Source organism: Cydia strobilella, chromosome 7 (assembly GCF_947568885.1).
Source record: "Cydia strobilella chromosome 7, ilCydStro3.1, whole genome shotgun sequence".
Classification (NCBI taxonomy): domain Eukaryota; kingdom Metazoa; phylum Arthropoda; class Insecta; order Lepidoptera; family Tortricidae; genus Cydia; species Cydia strobilella.
Genome location: NC_086047.1, coordinates 2,966,380 through 2,980,938, shown reverse-complemented (window position 1 = coordinate 2,980,938; position 14,559 = coordinate 2,966,380). Strand labels below are relative to the sequence as shown.

General features: G+C 39.8%; 1 protein-coding gene across 1 annotated transcript in view; it reads right to left on the bottom strand.

Annotated features, from left to right (window-relative positions):
* Positions 1-13,602, bottom strand: part of LOC134742775 (zonadhesin-like) — a 32,942-nt gene extending 19,340 nt beyond the window's left edge. The window contains exons 1-7 of the mRNA XM_063675963.1: positions 13,230-13,602; positions 6,441-6,512; positions 4,406-4,588; positions 3,743-3,922; positions 2,735-2,929; positions 2,122-2,316; positions 1,509-1,703 (exon numbers count right to left, since the gene is read on the bottom strand). Coding sequence (XP_063532033.1) covers positions 1,509-1,703; positions 2,122-2,316; positions 2,735-2,929; positions 3,743-3,922; positions 4,406-4,588; positions 6,441-6,512; positions 13,230-13,602 — 1,393 coding nt within the window. The remainder of the gene's footprint in view (positions 1-1,508; positions 1,704-2,121; positions 2,317-2,734; positions 2,930-3,742; positions 3,923-4,405; positions 4,589-6,440; positions 6,513-13,229) is intronic.
* Between the last annotated feature and the right edge of the window lie 957 nt (positions 13,603-14,559).

Sequence of the window (14,559 nt, the reverse complement as noted above, 5' to 3'; positions counted from 1 at the left end):
TATCACCGCCACACGCTGTAAAAATAATATTATTTTTTAACTTGACTCTAAACGCCAGCTTCGAAAATCTCGGCGCAAGCCTTCATACTCACTTGCACTCACGACAAAAATTGTCAGCAGCAAACAGCTTTATATATAATATCTGATTTATTATGGTGTGGCCGTTGACGGAAAAGTTGTCCTAAATGTCGCAGGGAATCTCGTGTCTGGGATCAAAGTTATTCAAGGTCAAAGGACGGTGAGAATAGGGATAGAGAGAAAGAGGAAAGACCGAGGAAAAAAATATTTCAACCCAATAAAAGAAAAAGTTTAGGACCAGGTTAAGGAGTTGGCAGAGAACCGGACGAGTTGGAGACTGCTCCACCGACACAAGAGCACAGCTCTTAAATTTATAGAAGAAGATTATTAATAGGGAAGCTAATCATCTACCGTAACACCGACAGTCGTGACTTCGAGTCTCGTCAGAGACTTTTTCCACTTTTATTTCCATATTTATTGTCATTTCACACTTACATGGGCATTTATTTGCAGCAATGCAAGTGCCATCATCAGCACGCACGAGACCGTCCTTACAAACGCACCCGGGCGTGCACTTGTCGCATTCCAATGGGAAACCGAGCTCGGAGCACTTCCTCGGTATGCAGCCGCCGGTGCAGTTGTAGTATTCCTCGTTTTTAGGACATGTTTGTGGGAAGTCTGTAAAAAAATCATGATATCTTGTTTGTATTTTCGCCACTAGAGAAATGTATTGTTCGGATTTAAGGATTTGCCACACTGGATGCGTTCTGCGGGCAGCGGTCAGGTCAAACTTCAACTTTAAAGGTTGCTGTCAAAGTTGTTCATACATAATGCGGGTTTGAACTGACGGCTGACGGCTGACCGCAGAACGCATCCAGCGTGGCAAATCCTTTAGACTGCACCATTATTACTGCTGGAGTATTGTATTGCGACATTACTGCTGACTGCATTGCTGTCGTAAATGTCAAAAATATGGGCAGCAACATTGATTATGACAGTGGCGACTGCATTACTGCGTGCATTCTATCGAGTCATTATATTAAATTTGAGAAAATTCAGAAATGCAAGGCAATGAGCAATGTCGCGCTGCGTTACAAAAGCAGTAATGCTAAATAACAGAAAGCGGATCACGGACCTCTAAAAGTAGGTAGCTGACAAAACAAGTACTAATAATTTAGATGGCAGAGAGAAAGGGACTAATAAATTACTACCTACCTAATATTTATAAATGGTTAAATTTTTCAGTCTGTCTCTGTTTCATCACACTTAATCTTTTTATAAACCGATAGTTGAGTCCCCGGGAAGGACATTGGATAGCATTCATCACGAAAATCATAATACTGCACAAACGAAGTTACGAGCTAAGCTAGAATAATTAGAAATTAGAAAAGAGCTAAGTAGAAATAATAAACTTAGAAAAAAAGTAAGTATTTCCTCCTAAACGATTCATGAATGAAATTACAACAAAAACACATTAAAATCAAACTTACTCTTGCATTGGTCTTCAGGTACACAATTTTCTTTTGCATTTCTAAAGTACCCCTGTTTGCAGACACACCCCTTAATACAATACTTCGGGTCTATTCTTATACAAGGCACCGGTTTCCCGAGTTGGCTACAGTTCTTGGCAGTGCAGCCGCTTTGGATGCAAGGAGAATACTCTTCGTTTGCTGGGCAGGTAAGTGCTAAAAGAGAAATAGAAATAGTGGGTGATTGTTTATTTTTGTGTGATATAGGAGGCAAACGAGCAGATGAATCGCCTGATGGTAAGCAGTTACCGTCGCCCATGGACACCAGCAACACCAGAGGGATTGTACGTGTGTCACCGACCTTTAAGATGGGAGTACGGTCTCTTCTTGAAAGTTTGAAGGTCGTAACGATCCGAAAATAACGCAGGCGACAGTTCAGCCCACAGTTTAGTTGTTTACATTTATACAGCGAAAAAACTAGGGGCTGGTTGTGTTCGCGCATAAGCTAAGCTAGAATAATTAGAAATTAGAAAAGAGCTAAGTAGAAATAATAAACTTAGAAAAAAAGTAAGTATTTTCTCCTAAACGATTCATGAATGAAATTACAACAAAAACACATTAAAATCAAACTTACTCTTGCATTGGTCTTCAGGTACACAATTTTCTTTTGCGTTTCTAAAGTACCCCTCTTTGCAGACACACCCCTTAATACAATACTTCGGGTCTATTCTTATACAAGGCACCGGTTTCCCGAGTTGGCTACAGTTCTTGGCAGTGCAGCCGCTTTGGATGCAAGGAGAATACTCTTCGTTTGCTGGGCAGGTAAGTGCTAAAAGAGAAATAGAAATAGTGGGTGATTGTTTATTTTTGTGTGATATAGGAGGCAAACGAGCAGATGAATCGCCTGATGGTAAGCAGTTACCGTCGCCCATGGACACCAGCAACACCAGAGGGATTGTACGTGTGTCACCGACCTTTAAGATGGGAGTACGGTCTCTTCTTGAAAGTTTGAAGGTCGTAACGATCCGAAAATAACGCAGGCGACAGTTCAGCCCACAGTTCAGTTGTTTACATTTATACAGCGAAAAAACTAGGGGCTGGTTGTGTTCGCGCATAAGCTAAGCTAGAATAATTAGAAATTAGAAAAGAGCTAAGTAGAAATAATAAACTTAGAAAAAAAGTAAGTATTTCCTCCTAAACGATTCATGAATGAAATTACAACAAAAACACATTAAAATCAAACTTACTCTTGCATTGGTCTTCAGGTACACAATTTTCTTTTGCGTTTCTAAAGTACCCCTCTTTGCAGACACACCCCTTAATACAATACTTCGGGTCTATTCTTATACAAGGCACCGGTTTCCCGAGTTGGCTACAGTTCTTGGCAGTGCAGCCGCTTTGGATGCAAGGAGAATACTCTTCGTTTGCTGGGCAGGTAAGTGCTAAAAGAGAAATAGAAATAGTAGGTGATTGTTTATTTTTGTGTGATATAGGAGGCAAACGAGCAGATGAATCGCCTGATGGTAAGCAGTTACCGTCGCCCATGGACACCAGCAACACCAGAGGGATTGTACGTGTGTCACCGACCTTTAAGATGGGAGTACGGTCTCTTCTTGAAAGTTTGAAGGTCGTAACGATCCGAAAATAACGCAGGCGACAGTTCAGCCCACAGTTTAGTTGTTTACATTTATACAGCGAAAAAACTAGGGGCTGGTTGTGTTCGCGCATAAGAGCCATAACATCTATTAGAAAACCCTCATAGCCCTCCGGTTAAAAATGCTTCTTACTAAATGAAACATAGGTGTACATTACGCGAATGTAGCGAAATAACAAGAAAATTGCTATTTTGACTGTGAAATATTGCGTTGCGACTGAACATACTCATACATACATATAATCACGCCTATTTCCCGAAGGGGTAGGCAGAGACCACGGATTTCCACTTGCTACGATCCTGACATACCTCTTTCGCTTCCTTCACTTTCACAACATTCCACATACACGCTCGCCGGTTTAGGGTGCTCTTGACCTGGCCTTTCTTCAGGATTTCCCCGATCTGATCAGAAAAAGTCCGCCGAGGTCTGCCCCTTCCAACTCTCGTTTCTACTTCTCCCTTATACACTCTCTTTGTTAGCCTTCTTTCACTCATTCTTTCCACCACCATCCATCCATTCCATTCCATTTCCATTTTTTTTCTTTGTGACTGAACCATTTAAAATATAAACTTTTATGTAGTAAAATATTTAAACACTTACTGCAATCCTCTGGCTTCACGCATTTCTTTTCATTAGCGTCGTAGTAATAGAGTTCTCTGCATGTGCAACCGTTGAATATGCAACTTGGTGGGCAAGGCTTTGGTGGTTTACCAATATCAGAACACATTTTGTTGCAGTTACTGCCGCATCCTTGTTGGGCATTTTTATCACCGCCACATGCTGTGTAATATGAATAAAATGTTAAAAAGAAGACTAGATGGGTCAACAACGTTCGGGAAAACGGCCGTGTTTCCGGTGGACATTATGAAAGTTAACGATTTGTGTACATTTTACTAAGGCTGAACGTACAGCTTTTAAGAAATAGAGGGCTTGAATACGCTTGTAAGAGTCTAGCAAGAAAATTAGACTTTGATCTCCATTTATTTTATGAAATCCACAGGAAAGTCGCATAAAGTTATTATAAAAAAAACCCAGACGCTGAAAGTAAATGAAGACCGGCAAGTTCGTCATTTTTTCTTGTTCAATAAATAGCGTATACGTCCGTCTTCGTCGGCTTACTCTAATGTCTCTAATTCTAGAATCCGACAATACATTTGTGCGTAACTTTTACTATCCACGTGAATTCTTAGATCCTTCTTCTTAGATCTGAGGATCGTCCACAGAGTTAAGTGACAATCTTAGGTAAAGTTACTATAGACTTACATGGGCATCCATTTGCAGGAATGCAAGTGCCATCATCAGCACGCACGAGACCGTCCTTACAAACGCACCCGGGCGTGCACTTGTCGCAGTCCAATGGGAAACCGAGCTCGGAGCACTTCCACGCTGTGCAGCCGTTTGTGCAGTCGTAGTACTCCTCGTTTTTAGGACATGTTGGTGGGTAGTCTATGAAAAAAATCATATTTGATACTTTGTCTTTTATTCCCTCTTCTTTTCATTTAATAAATATCCTTTAATATGACTCACGCTGATCACGTGATAGGTCATCGGTGATCTCGAGATGCTTTCTACAGAGAACGAAGTGTCGGACGACTTGTCCCGGACCCGGACCGTCCTAGTGTAAATCATCCATAAGAAAGAAAATAATAGAAAGGTGATGGGATAGAATTCATCACGAATTAATCGTCAGACGTACTGTTATGGACTGGGAGAAACTGGGGACCAGTAGTGTTCCTTGTGGAAGCCTTGTGGGGTTCAATATTTTCTACGTGATTGTTCATAAACGATATTCAGCCAAAACTCGCAGGGGGCAGCTTCACTTAGCTTATTCTGGCATGGCCTTAATTAAATATAGGTACGATATAAGAGATAAGATAATATAATATTATCTTACCCGTATAACCTACTTATATTATAAGTAGGTTATGTATTTATCTACTTTGCTGTAATGATTATAAGGCATCTCTACAAACAAAAGCAAATGAATGCAGCTGCTTACGTCTGGAATTTAAATAAATATCACAAACAAAGAATACATTAGTCATACTTGTATTTTCTTTGATAAAAAACAATGTTATTTAATCAAGTGTACTTGGACAAATAATTGAAAAATCGTGTTTTACCAGAGACGACGAATGGAGTCTGACTAATCGGGATACTGGAAATAACAGCAAAAAAAAATGTGGAGACATGGGTAACGCAGTGCATGTCAACAAATTTTTAAAAGCTTTTATTTAACTTGCAATGTTTGTATGAATATTGGGGTTAAATCCTGCAAGCTAATTTAGACCCACTTTTCACTATTCAATTGAGCTGAAACTTCACATAGGTACATTATGTAAGTTAGGTGATAATGCAATTTTATGGTGCCATCGAGCTGATCCATGATGATGGACACAGGAGGAATGACACAAGGACAAAAAGAGGGAATGGAAAGATTAGCACGTTTCTGTTAAGCTTCCAACAAACCATGCCAACTTCTTCAACTTGACTCCATCCAACGTCGGGCAGTTCGTATTCTTACAGTACGATCTTACAGTCGGTTTGAAACCTCTTAGTCTTCGGAGGGACGTTGGCTCTCTGTGCCTGTTCTACCGTCTGTACAATAGGGAATGTTCTGAAGAACTTAGATTTGGTGCCACCGTCACGTTTTTACCACTGCACCTCCCGCCAAAGAAACAAAGCTCATCCTCACTTTCTTGATACGTGGCAAACCAAGAACAAGCGGGCATCTCTCTCGTTTTTGCCCAGAAAGAAGAAGTTGTGGAATGAGCTACCGTCTGAGGTGTTTCCCTTGCGCTATGACATGGGGTTCTTCAAGAAGCAGGTATTTAGGGTTCTCAAAGGTTGGCAACGCATAAGTGGCTCCTCTGATATTGCTTATGTCCATGGGCGGCGATGACTGCTTCCCATCAGGCGGCTCGTCTGCTCGTTTGCTATTACATATTAAAAAAAGCTCCGGTAGCTCAGTTGGTTAAGAGCGATTGGAGCGGTGTTCCATGGTCGCAAGATCAAATCTTGCCCGAAGCGGTGAATATTTCCATTTTTCCTTTAATTAAAAAATTAAAGGAAAAACAAAAAACCTTAACAAAAAAAATGGGACGAAGCATGTTGCTGATTTGCATTTGTAGCCACCAGAATATTATTTTTAAGATTTTCTCAATTTCTGTATTTTTTTAATGTAGCGTGCACATTTTTATTGTATTGTGTAAATAAATGAATTAAAAATTATAAGAAAAAAAAAATAGTTTTACAATGTCAAAGACTGTAATAGGCAATATGTGTACTTGACACTTACCTCCGCTACTACCACTGGGCTCTTTCATGGTTGCTTCCGTTGTCGACGAGGTTGCTGTCGTCGTTGGTGGCTCTGATCGTGCAACAATAAGTTGAATTATGGTATTATTTATTACTTTATCTATTTATCAGATCTCATGTAGAGCAAAGCTTCTAACTGTACACGCCCTAACTCTACAAGCCCTAACTTCACAAAGTCTACACCTTAGTCCAAATATGTGACTTGGCCGTTTCGTTACTACAAGAATATTTATATAACAGAAAAGTTAATGATCAGGGAATAAATTTATCACGCTGGCTCACGACTTGTAGAGCTAGGAAGTTTAGAGTTAGAAGCTTGGCTCTACATGAGTCTTGGCAACATTTTACATGAAAATGTTTTTGGTGGGATTTCACTACTTTTTGTAGGTTAGATACTTATGATACACTTCCGTCCCTTAATTTAAAATACGTGTTTTATTATTTATAACAAGGAGTCTGTATCAATTTTCAGAGCCAGAGCATCAAAATTTGTGGAAGTTTCATACAAACTACCATCCACTAGTTTAAGGGGTTGGGGAAGGGGGGAGGGGGGGGTAAAAGTTCTATGTTTTAGGATTTTTATCTTGTTTGTGTCCTAATACTAGCTTACATACCAAATTTCAGCTTTCTAGGACTTCAGGAAGTACCCTAAGAATTTTGATGATCTGTATCATCCAATCAAGTATGGTAGTTTTAAGGTAAATTTATTTATGGGCTACTAGTTGATTGAAATTAAGTTTTTCATTTCATTTTTAATGTAGGTCTATTGTCTGTGTGTTTACGAATAAAAAGTATTCTATTCTATTCTATAACTTAACTAAAAATATCACGAGCTTACCGTCATCGTCACACAAAAGTGCCACATGTAAAGAACCAAAGCAGGCCGCTAAAAACAGTACTCTCCACATTATTGCACCGCAGTAACTGCATCGAGGGCGCTTCACTCTTATATAACTTTTCCACACCATAATTAATGCACTTGTGTACACAATAATTCTGTTTTTCTACCGATTGCAATTATAATATATAAAAAAATATGTGCCTATTACTTGCGTAGGTACTCGAGGTTAAAGCGGCATAATTGTGTAGCTATACGCAAAGAGGATATAATATAGAGCGGTACTGTCATAGTAAATTTTGTAAACACAGTAAATTCACTGCCATCTATCGACACACTTTAAAACTAAAAATGAAGATTTTAAAAATACGATCAAATGTATTTAAATATGGATAAATGATTTGTTTTACTTGCATTAATTATTTTTATATGATTTTGACCCATATGCGTCACTGATATGCGTTAAAATTGTTAAATAACAAACGAAACCGTCAACGCCCTTTATACGAGAGTAGGCCAAAGGTAGTGGCGTCATCTGATCGAGAATCAAATTTTCGCGATTTTCGAGGCACGTTTTTTCCTTAAACTGTATCCATCTATTAAGCTTAGAATAAATTTAGAAGTGGAAAAATTACTGCCTTGGGTGAGACTTGAACTCACGGCCTCTGGATCGATACTCCAGCGCTCTGCCAACTGAGCCACCAAGACCTCATCCATAGTCAGCAAATCTTCCCACTATATGGGTCTAGGGGACCCTAGCGACATCTACCGTAAGAGTGTTACACTTCTTAAACGGCCACCGGAGTTCCAAGTCATATTGGAAATTCACCAGTTACGATGTGCTACCCATTGTAAATTAATTTCTAACAAGCAGAAACGTCTGCGATCGATGCTATTAAGCTTAGAATAAATTTAAAAGAGGAAAAATTACTGCCTTGGGTGAGACTTGAACTCACGGCCTCTTAATAGCATCGATCTCAGACGTTTCTGCTTGTTAAAAATTAATTTATTAAATTAATTTAAATAAATGCATTTTCACTTAAAAGTGTACCATTTACTTTTTTACGAAAATCCAATCAACTTTTGGGTTATTTCTACTGAGAATCACGAGGACTATCGATTTAAAAAGTACCAAAAATATGTCCCCAAAAAATGACAGTTTTGTAACGCATTTTCACATACATTTTGTATGGACCGTTACAAAACTGACACCCAAAATTTGTATGACATACTAGGGACACTTTTTTTCTTTGTCTGGTTCAATAGTACTCTTGATTCTGAGTATACAACCCAAAAATTTATGGTTTTTCGAAAAAAAGTAAATGGTACAATTTTTTCTGAAAACCCCCTTATATGCGATTGATTTGAATATCATGTTAAGGCGCCAGCGTTTAGGGCTGACCTGTGACCAGCATGAGATCAATTCACATATCTATATGATGTCATTTTGATGTCACAATGTAAGTTTGAATTAGCCTTCATGAGTTAGTTAGTCTTGGCCTGGCTGTAGACATTTTGCCAGGCTGCGCATTATCGGTGCGTGACGATAACAACTCAATAGAAGTTATTAGATAAATAACATATATTTAATGAATAATGAAAAAGGGTACAATACGTGTCTTAAAATAAACATACGAAAAAGATAAATAGATATATATGTGATATTGAGCCGACTGGCACAGACGTGATTAGATTGTGTCAATTTATTTTTATTCCCTACAATGAAAAGGAATAAAAGGTTATTACTGTACGATGACGTTTGACTGTAGAACAGGCTTAAAGACCCGGGTCTTTAAACAACGTCCAAAAGAAAGTTAGAGTGTGGTAGGGCACAGCACAGCGGGTGGCATTCCAGACCTAGAGCAGAACCCAACTGGGGAAGTACCTTACAGAAAACCGCAGCCAAATACTTAACACTAGACCCTACTCATAGTGTTGTGTTCCTGACGGTGAGTAAGGTTGCCAGAGCTCAACGAGGGTGCGGAGTGTTAGGGTCGGCAACGCGCATGTAACTCCTCTGGAGTTTCATCAGGTTTCAGGCTTATCATCAGGCGGGCCGTATGCTTGTTTGCCACCAACGAAGTATTAAAAAAAACAAATTTAGGTATCATGTTTTAGAAATCCGAATACCCCACTAACCTAGCGACAGCGATGACTTTGATAAACGCAATGCAGTGACCGCAATTTTAGCGTTTACAAATAAAGTCAATCATTAGTTTCCTACTCTGTTTAACGGTGATCGATGGGGCTGCAGTTTGATGGATCATCCCGGGGTAGATGGGTAATTACTGCCCATTTTGAACCTCGGTTGATTAATGTTTCTAATAAAGTAATGCGGTTGATTACTTAGGGCTAGTTGTTTCCAACAGGAAAGCCGGTTGGTTTACCTGTGTGACTTCTTAAGAGAAATTAGAAGGGGATGGAAGAAATGGCCACCGGGCGGGTTTTTACCTTTTATTTCAATTACTCTGAAAATGAACTTTTGTTTCAAATTTGGCTCGTCTGATCCCTCGGCTATATCACTAGCTGTTTTGTACTTAAATATCATCATCATCATATCAGCCAGAGGCAGTCCACTGCTGGACATAGGCCTCCCCCAAAGTCCGGACTTGCGCCACCCGTATCCAGCGGACTCCCGCGACCCTATCCTACAATGATACTGAAGATATAATACATTCTTATTTTTAGGTCTGTCATCAAGTTTTCCTGTCTCGCTCACTTCGCTCTCCTACACTACACCTCACACAATCACACTCACATTCACATACACACCCTCACAAGCACAACTTCATCACCTTATCACCCATTCAAACACATAATTTTTAAGTTATCTAGATTTAATTTGTCCAATGTCTCAACTGTTTCATACTATTCTTGTTATGGTGAGTCCCACAAGATACAGGCTCAGCCTAGTTTGGGGCTTACCGGACACCCTTTTGTGCATGCCACTGTATTATAATTATTCTCAATAAATGTATTCTTTTATTTTTATTTATTCTTTACCATGTCATTAAAGTGTCGGACGCCTCGGTCTGGAGGATAGTTCTAGTGTGAGTCGTCGTTTAATCTCTATATATCAGTTAGATTATTCCACCAAAGCTACATCGTTGTGCAGGTAAGTATTAGGCTATAAAACTAAGAATAAAACACACTGAGAGCCGTATATATAAGTTAATTGTGAGCCCCGATAAGACTACGCGCACAAATTACCTTCATAAATTCCACCGCATTTGCATGTGAACTGAGTGCACGACTGCACGTCTACTCCGGCCTTAATGGCTCAACTATTTAAATGTCTTCGAATCTTTATTCAATTTCATAACACAGAGCAGAAGAGTTATGATTTAAAGTCCTACGTTATGGCGCTCACGTATTAAATTTTTTTGGAGCGGAATTGTGATAATGCTCGGAGTAGTTCTGGGCCGTAAGCACACCGTAAGTACGAAGAAGTTTGGGAATTTGAATTGAATATGTCGAGACTTACCGGTCAATTCGAACAACGTGATAATTAATAGATACGAGAACAATACGGGATCTAATAAATACGTTATAGTTTAGTTCTCAAGTAGTTATCATTTGCAGATATGATATGATATATGATATCATTCGAGAAACCAATTGTCATTTCACGCTACAATTATTGTGAAGTTTTGGGATATCCATTAGATATCCATTGGATGTCTAAGTAATATCTTAAGCAAATCTTAAAGAGATCGTTCAAGAGGAGATTCGGAATCGCGAAAATATCAAATTTGACAAACATTTCTTAAATATCTGTTTCTGTTTCATATCTAGTGGATATCTAGTTGATATCTAGATCATTGTTCGAATTGGCCCGGTAGGCAGTTGTTGTAAATTCGTCTTAGGCGGAAGATCTTGGCAGAGTTGTGTGGTTACTGCGATTTGAGAGAGGCACGTTGCAGAATCGTATTCTAACGCCAAACTTTGTGAGAACATTTATTATCAGGAGCACAATTAGTTAGTTTCAGGATTTGTACGGAAAACATGAACCACAGAATAAATAATAGTACTACCATACAGAACGGAAACTTCCTACAAAACCGAAGTTTGACAGCGACACAGGGACAAATCATGTTGTCCCTTTCAAATGTACCTATGGCCATTTCGGCTATTTAGGGGTGTCAAAATTCAAGTCATTATCTTATATGTGTTTGTGCACGCTAAGGGTCGTCAAGTTGTGCCAACCCTAATAATTGCTCGTAGCAATGCTGAGCCGAACGGACGCGGAGCTGAGAATGTCCAAAAAAATCAGTTTCGTCCCACAGATACTAGCTATTATTCAAGCAGTTCCTCGCAACTTCAGACGATAGTGGATAAACGCTTCTCCATAGTTATGCCCCTTCAATTGACTTTTTTCGATTTTATGATTAGGAGCCAGTGCCAAAACTAGTGCCTACGTCACTTCTTGGGATTAGTTGCCAAGCGGACACCAGCACTGGTATCATGGTCGCGTTTTTGTCACTTGTCATGTCATGCGTCACTTACGTACTATTAGTTAGAGCGTGGCAGGTATGGTGACAAATGATAGACAGCCGTCCATCTTAGCCCCGCAGGGTTCCATGAGCCGTGGCAAAATGTCAAGATAACGCGAGGAAGAAAACGGAGATGAATAGGAGACAAAAACAAATTCGATACAATTTTTTAAGTTCATTTGTCTTATAGTAATAAATAAAAAAATAAATGAAGCGGCATAGCAGTTGTTAATATATGTACCTACATCAAATTACGCAAAAAAAACTATGTTAATATCCAGAGAGGAAATTGGGCACTACGTTTGTATGGAGAAGTGGTCACGTGACTTCGTCCCCTTTAATGTGAAAACTAGGTGAGCGCCGGCGACCGGCGAGGCTGCTGGTCGCGCGCCGTGATCGTCAGCATAGGTTCTTTTTTTTTTAATACATAAACTGGCTCTCAAAGTAGGTTTCCCTGTGTCTCAAGAGCCGGTTCCTTCCCGATTACAAGCGTAAGGTTACAATGTTAGAGATTTTTATCATACAATTTTAACAATATTTAAGCTACTTAAATTAGAGACAGAAACAAACATGTGAAACTATGATGTGTATGTACGCGCGCGTGAGTGTGCGTGAGAGTGAGTAAGTGAGTATAACGTGTCTGATTTTTGGGATATGTGTGTGCTGATTACTATTTTTTAAGAGTAGGACATACACAACGTTCTCTAATCTTCGACACTCCGAGATCACTTCGGGAAGCCGGCGCGGATACCAGGATTCTGCGGTCTTGGACGGAGTTAGGCTGCCTAGATATCTAGAGTCAAACCAAGAAAAGTGCACAGATTTTGACAGCCCACGCAGTGCAGATGTTATTTTAAACGTCAAACTTCTATGAAATTATGACGTATAAATATAATACCGGCACTCCGTGTGCTGTCAAAATCTCTGCAGACTTTACGTGGTCTAACTTTAGCCTGGCATTGTTCCAATTTTCTTATGGCTAAGGTTTGCACGACGGTTCTGAAATATATGGGAAGATCTGCGGATCCTGATCCAGGTCCGGATAATTTCACACCTTCCGGATCCGGATTGCAAACCCTAACCATGGCGGAACCCCTTTAGAATGAAATAAAAATATGTTGCCGTGAAAAAAAAGCGATATAATCCGTTTTCATATTTCTATTTCATAAGTAACTATCGCGGTTACCGAAGACAATATAATAAAAAAAAAAGATTTTTTTTACTTTAGAAAATGCTACATTTTATCAACTGTACCATTAGTTACATATCATAGGCCTTTCAGTCTATTGCAGACTATACATACAGTGTCAGGTAGGGTGACAACGTTTCACATGGCTGTGTAAGCCAATACGGGAGCGGCAACCACGACCGCAAGACAGGCAGGTGTAGTGTGCCCGTGGCGAACAGTTGTCGCGCTGATGACGCTTGGCACGCTTACTGGCGAGTGTCTTAAACCAAGCGTCATCGTGGATTTTACTACCGACGGACACCAGTTTGCGCCACTTATCTCTGTCCTCGGCAAGCTTCTCCCATTGATGAACCGGGATGTTGAAGGCGTGCATGTCTCGCTTGGCGCAGTCCTTATTCCGTAGCATCGGTCGACCAACGCTTCTCTTGGCATCAGCTATGGCGCCAAGCAAAACACGCCGCGGCAAACGAGAAGGTTGCATACGATGCACATGCCCCAGCCAACGTAAGCGTCTCTGCTTTAGCAGCGCAAAGAGGCTGGGCAGCTTAGCAATCTCAAGAACCCTCTCGTTCGTGACCCTGTCCTTCCAAGATATGCCCAATATGTTCCGGATGCAGCGCATGTGCGCATGTGGATGCAGCGCGTGTGGTTAGTTACATAACAACAGAGGAAAACAAGCGAAAGTCGCGACCATCGATCAGTCTCAACCTCAACATAATAAGCTCTTGTGTATCCGTTCAATCAGTACCAGCTAGTCGAATGATTGATTTTTAATGTTCGTGCCCGAGCAGGCTGGTACCATTTATCTAATACGATTATATTTAGCAGTGTGGCCGGTTTTGGCCGCCTCATAAATGAGTTTAATGAAATGGCCTGATTTTTATAGATCTTCCGGTTTCTGCCCAATGTTCTCAATAGAGAATATTACGCGAAACTCTGCGTAGGGGGAGCCACTACCACAATCTGAGGGTCTATCGCGAAACAATAAAATCGAAATTTCGTTATCTAACATCTCTGTCACTTGCATATTCGAGCGATAAAGATGCAGATAGCGAAATTTCGGATCCGCGTTTCCCGGTAGGTCCTCTGTAAACAAACAGCCTTGATACATCAATGTCATATTTTATTATCTCTGAAAACTTGTCAAAAACCTGTTAAAGGTACAGTGTTTATAAGTTACTCTATGGTTTACTAAAAAAAAGCTAGTGCTGCACTCTGGTGGCAGAACATTGCAGTAATATCCCCTATTAAGGAGACTTTTGTTCCGTTTTCGGAATTCCTGGGCAGGAACCGTAAAAAATTAAATGTTCTTAATTGAGCACATTAGGCAGGACGTTATTATGTTATATAAAAAATAAATTCCAAAAAGATGCAGAAGACGGACAGAGTTGTTATAATGTTAGTATGGAAGCTGGCAGCAATATGTAGATTATGCACACATCTCGATTCTCGATGCGTCGCATTGAAGTCGTGCGTCGGAGCTGACATACACATTTTTTTTGTCTAATAAATTTAAGTTTTGTTATTAAGATACGATTTAGACAAGGAGTGTAAAATAATAAAATATATTTTGGTAAAT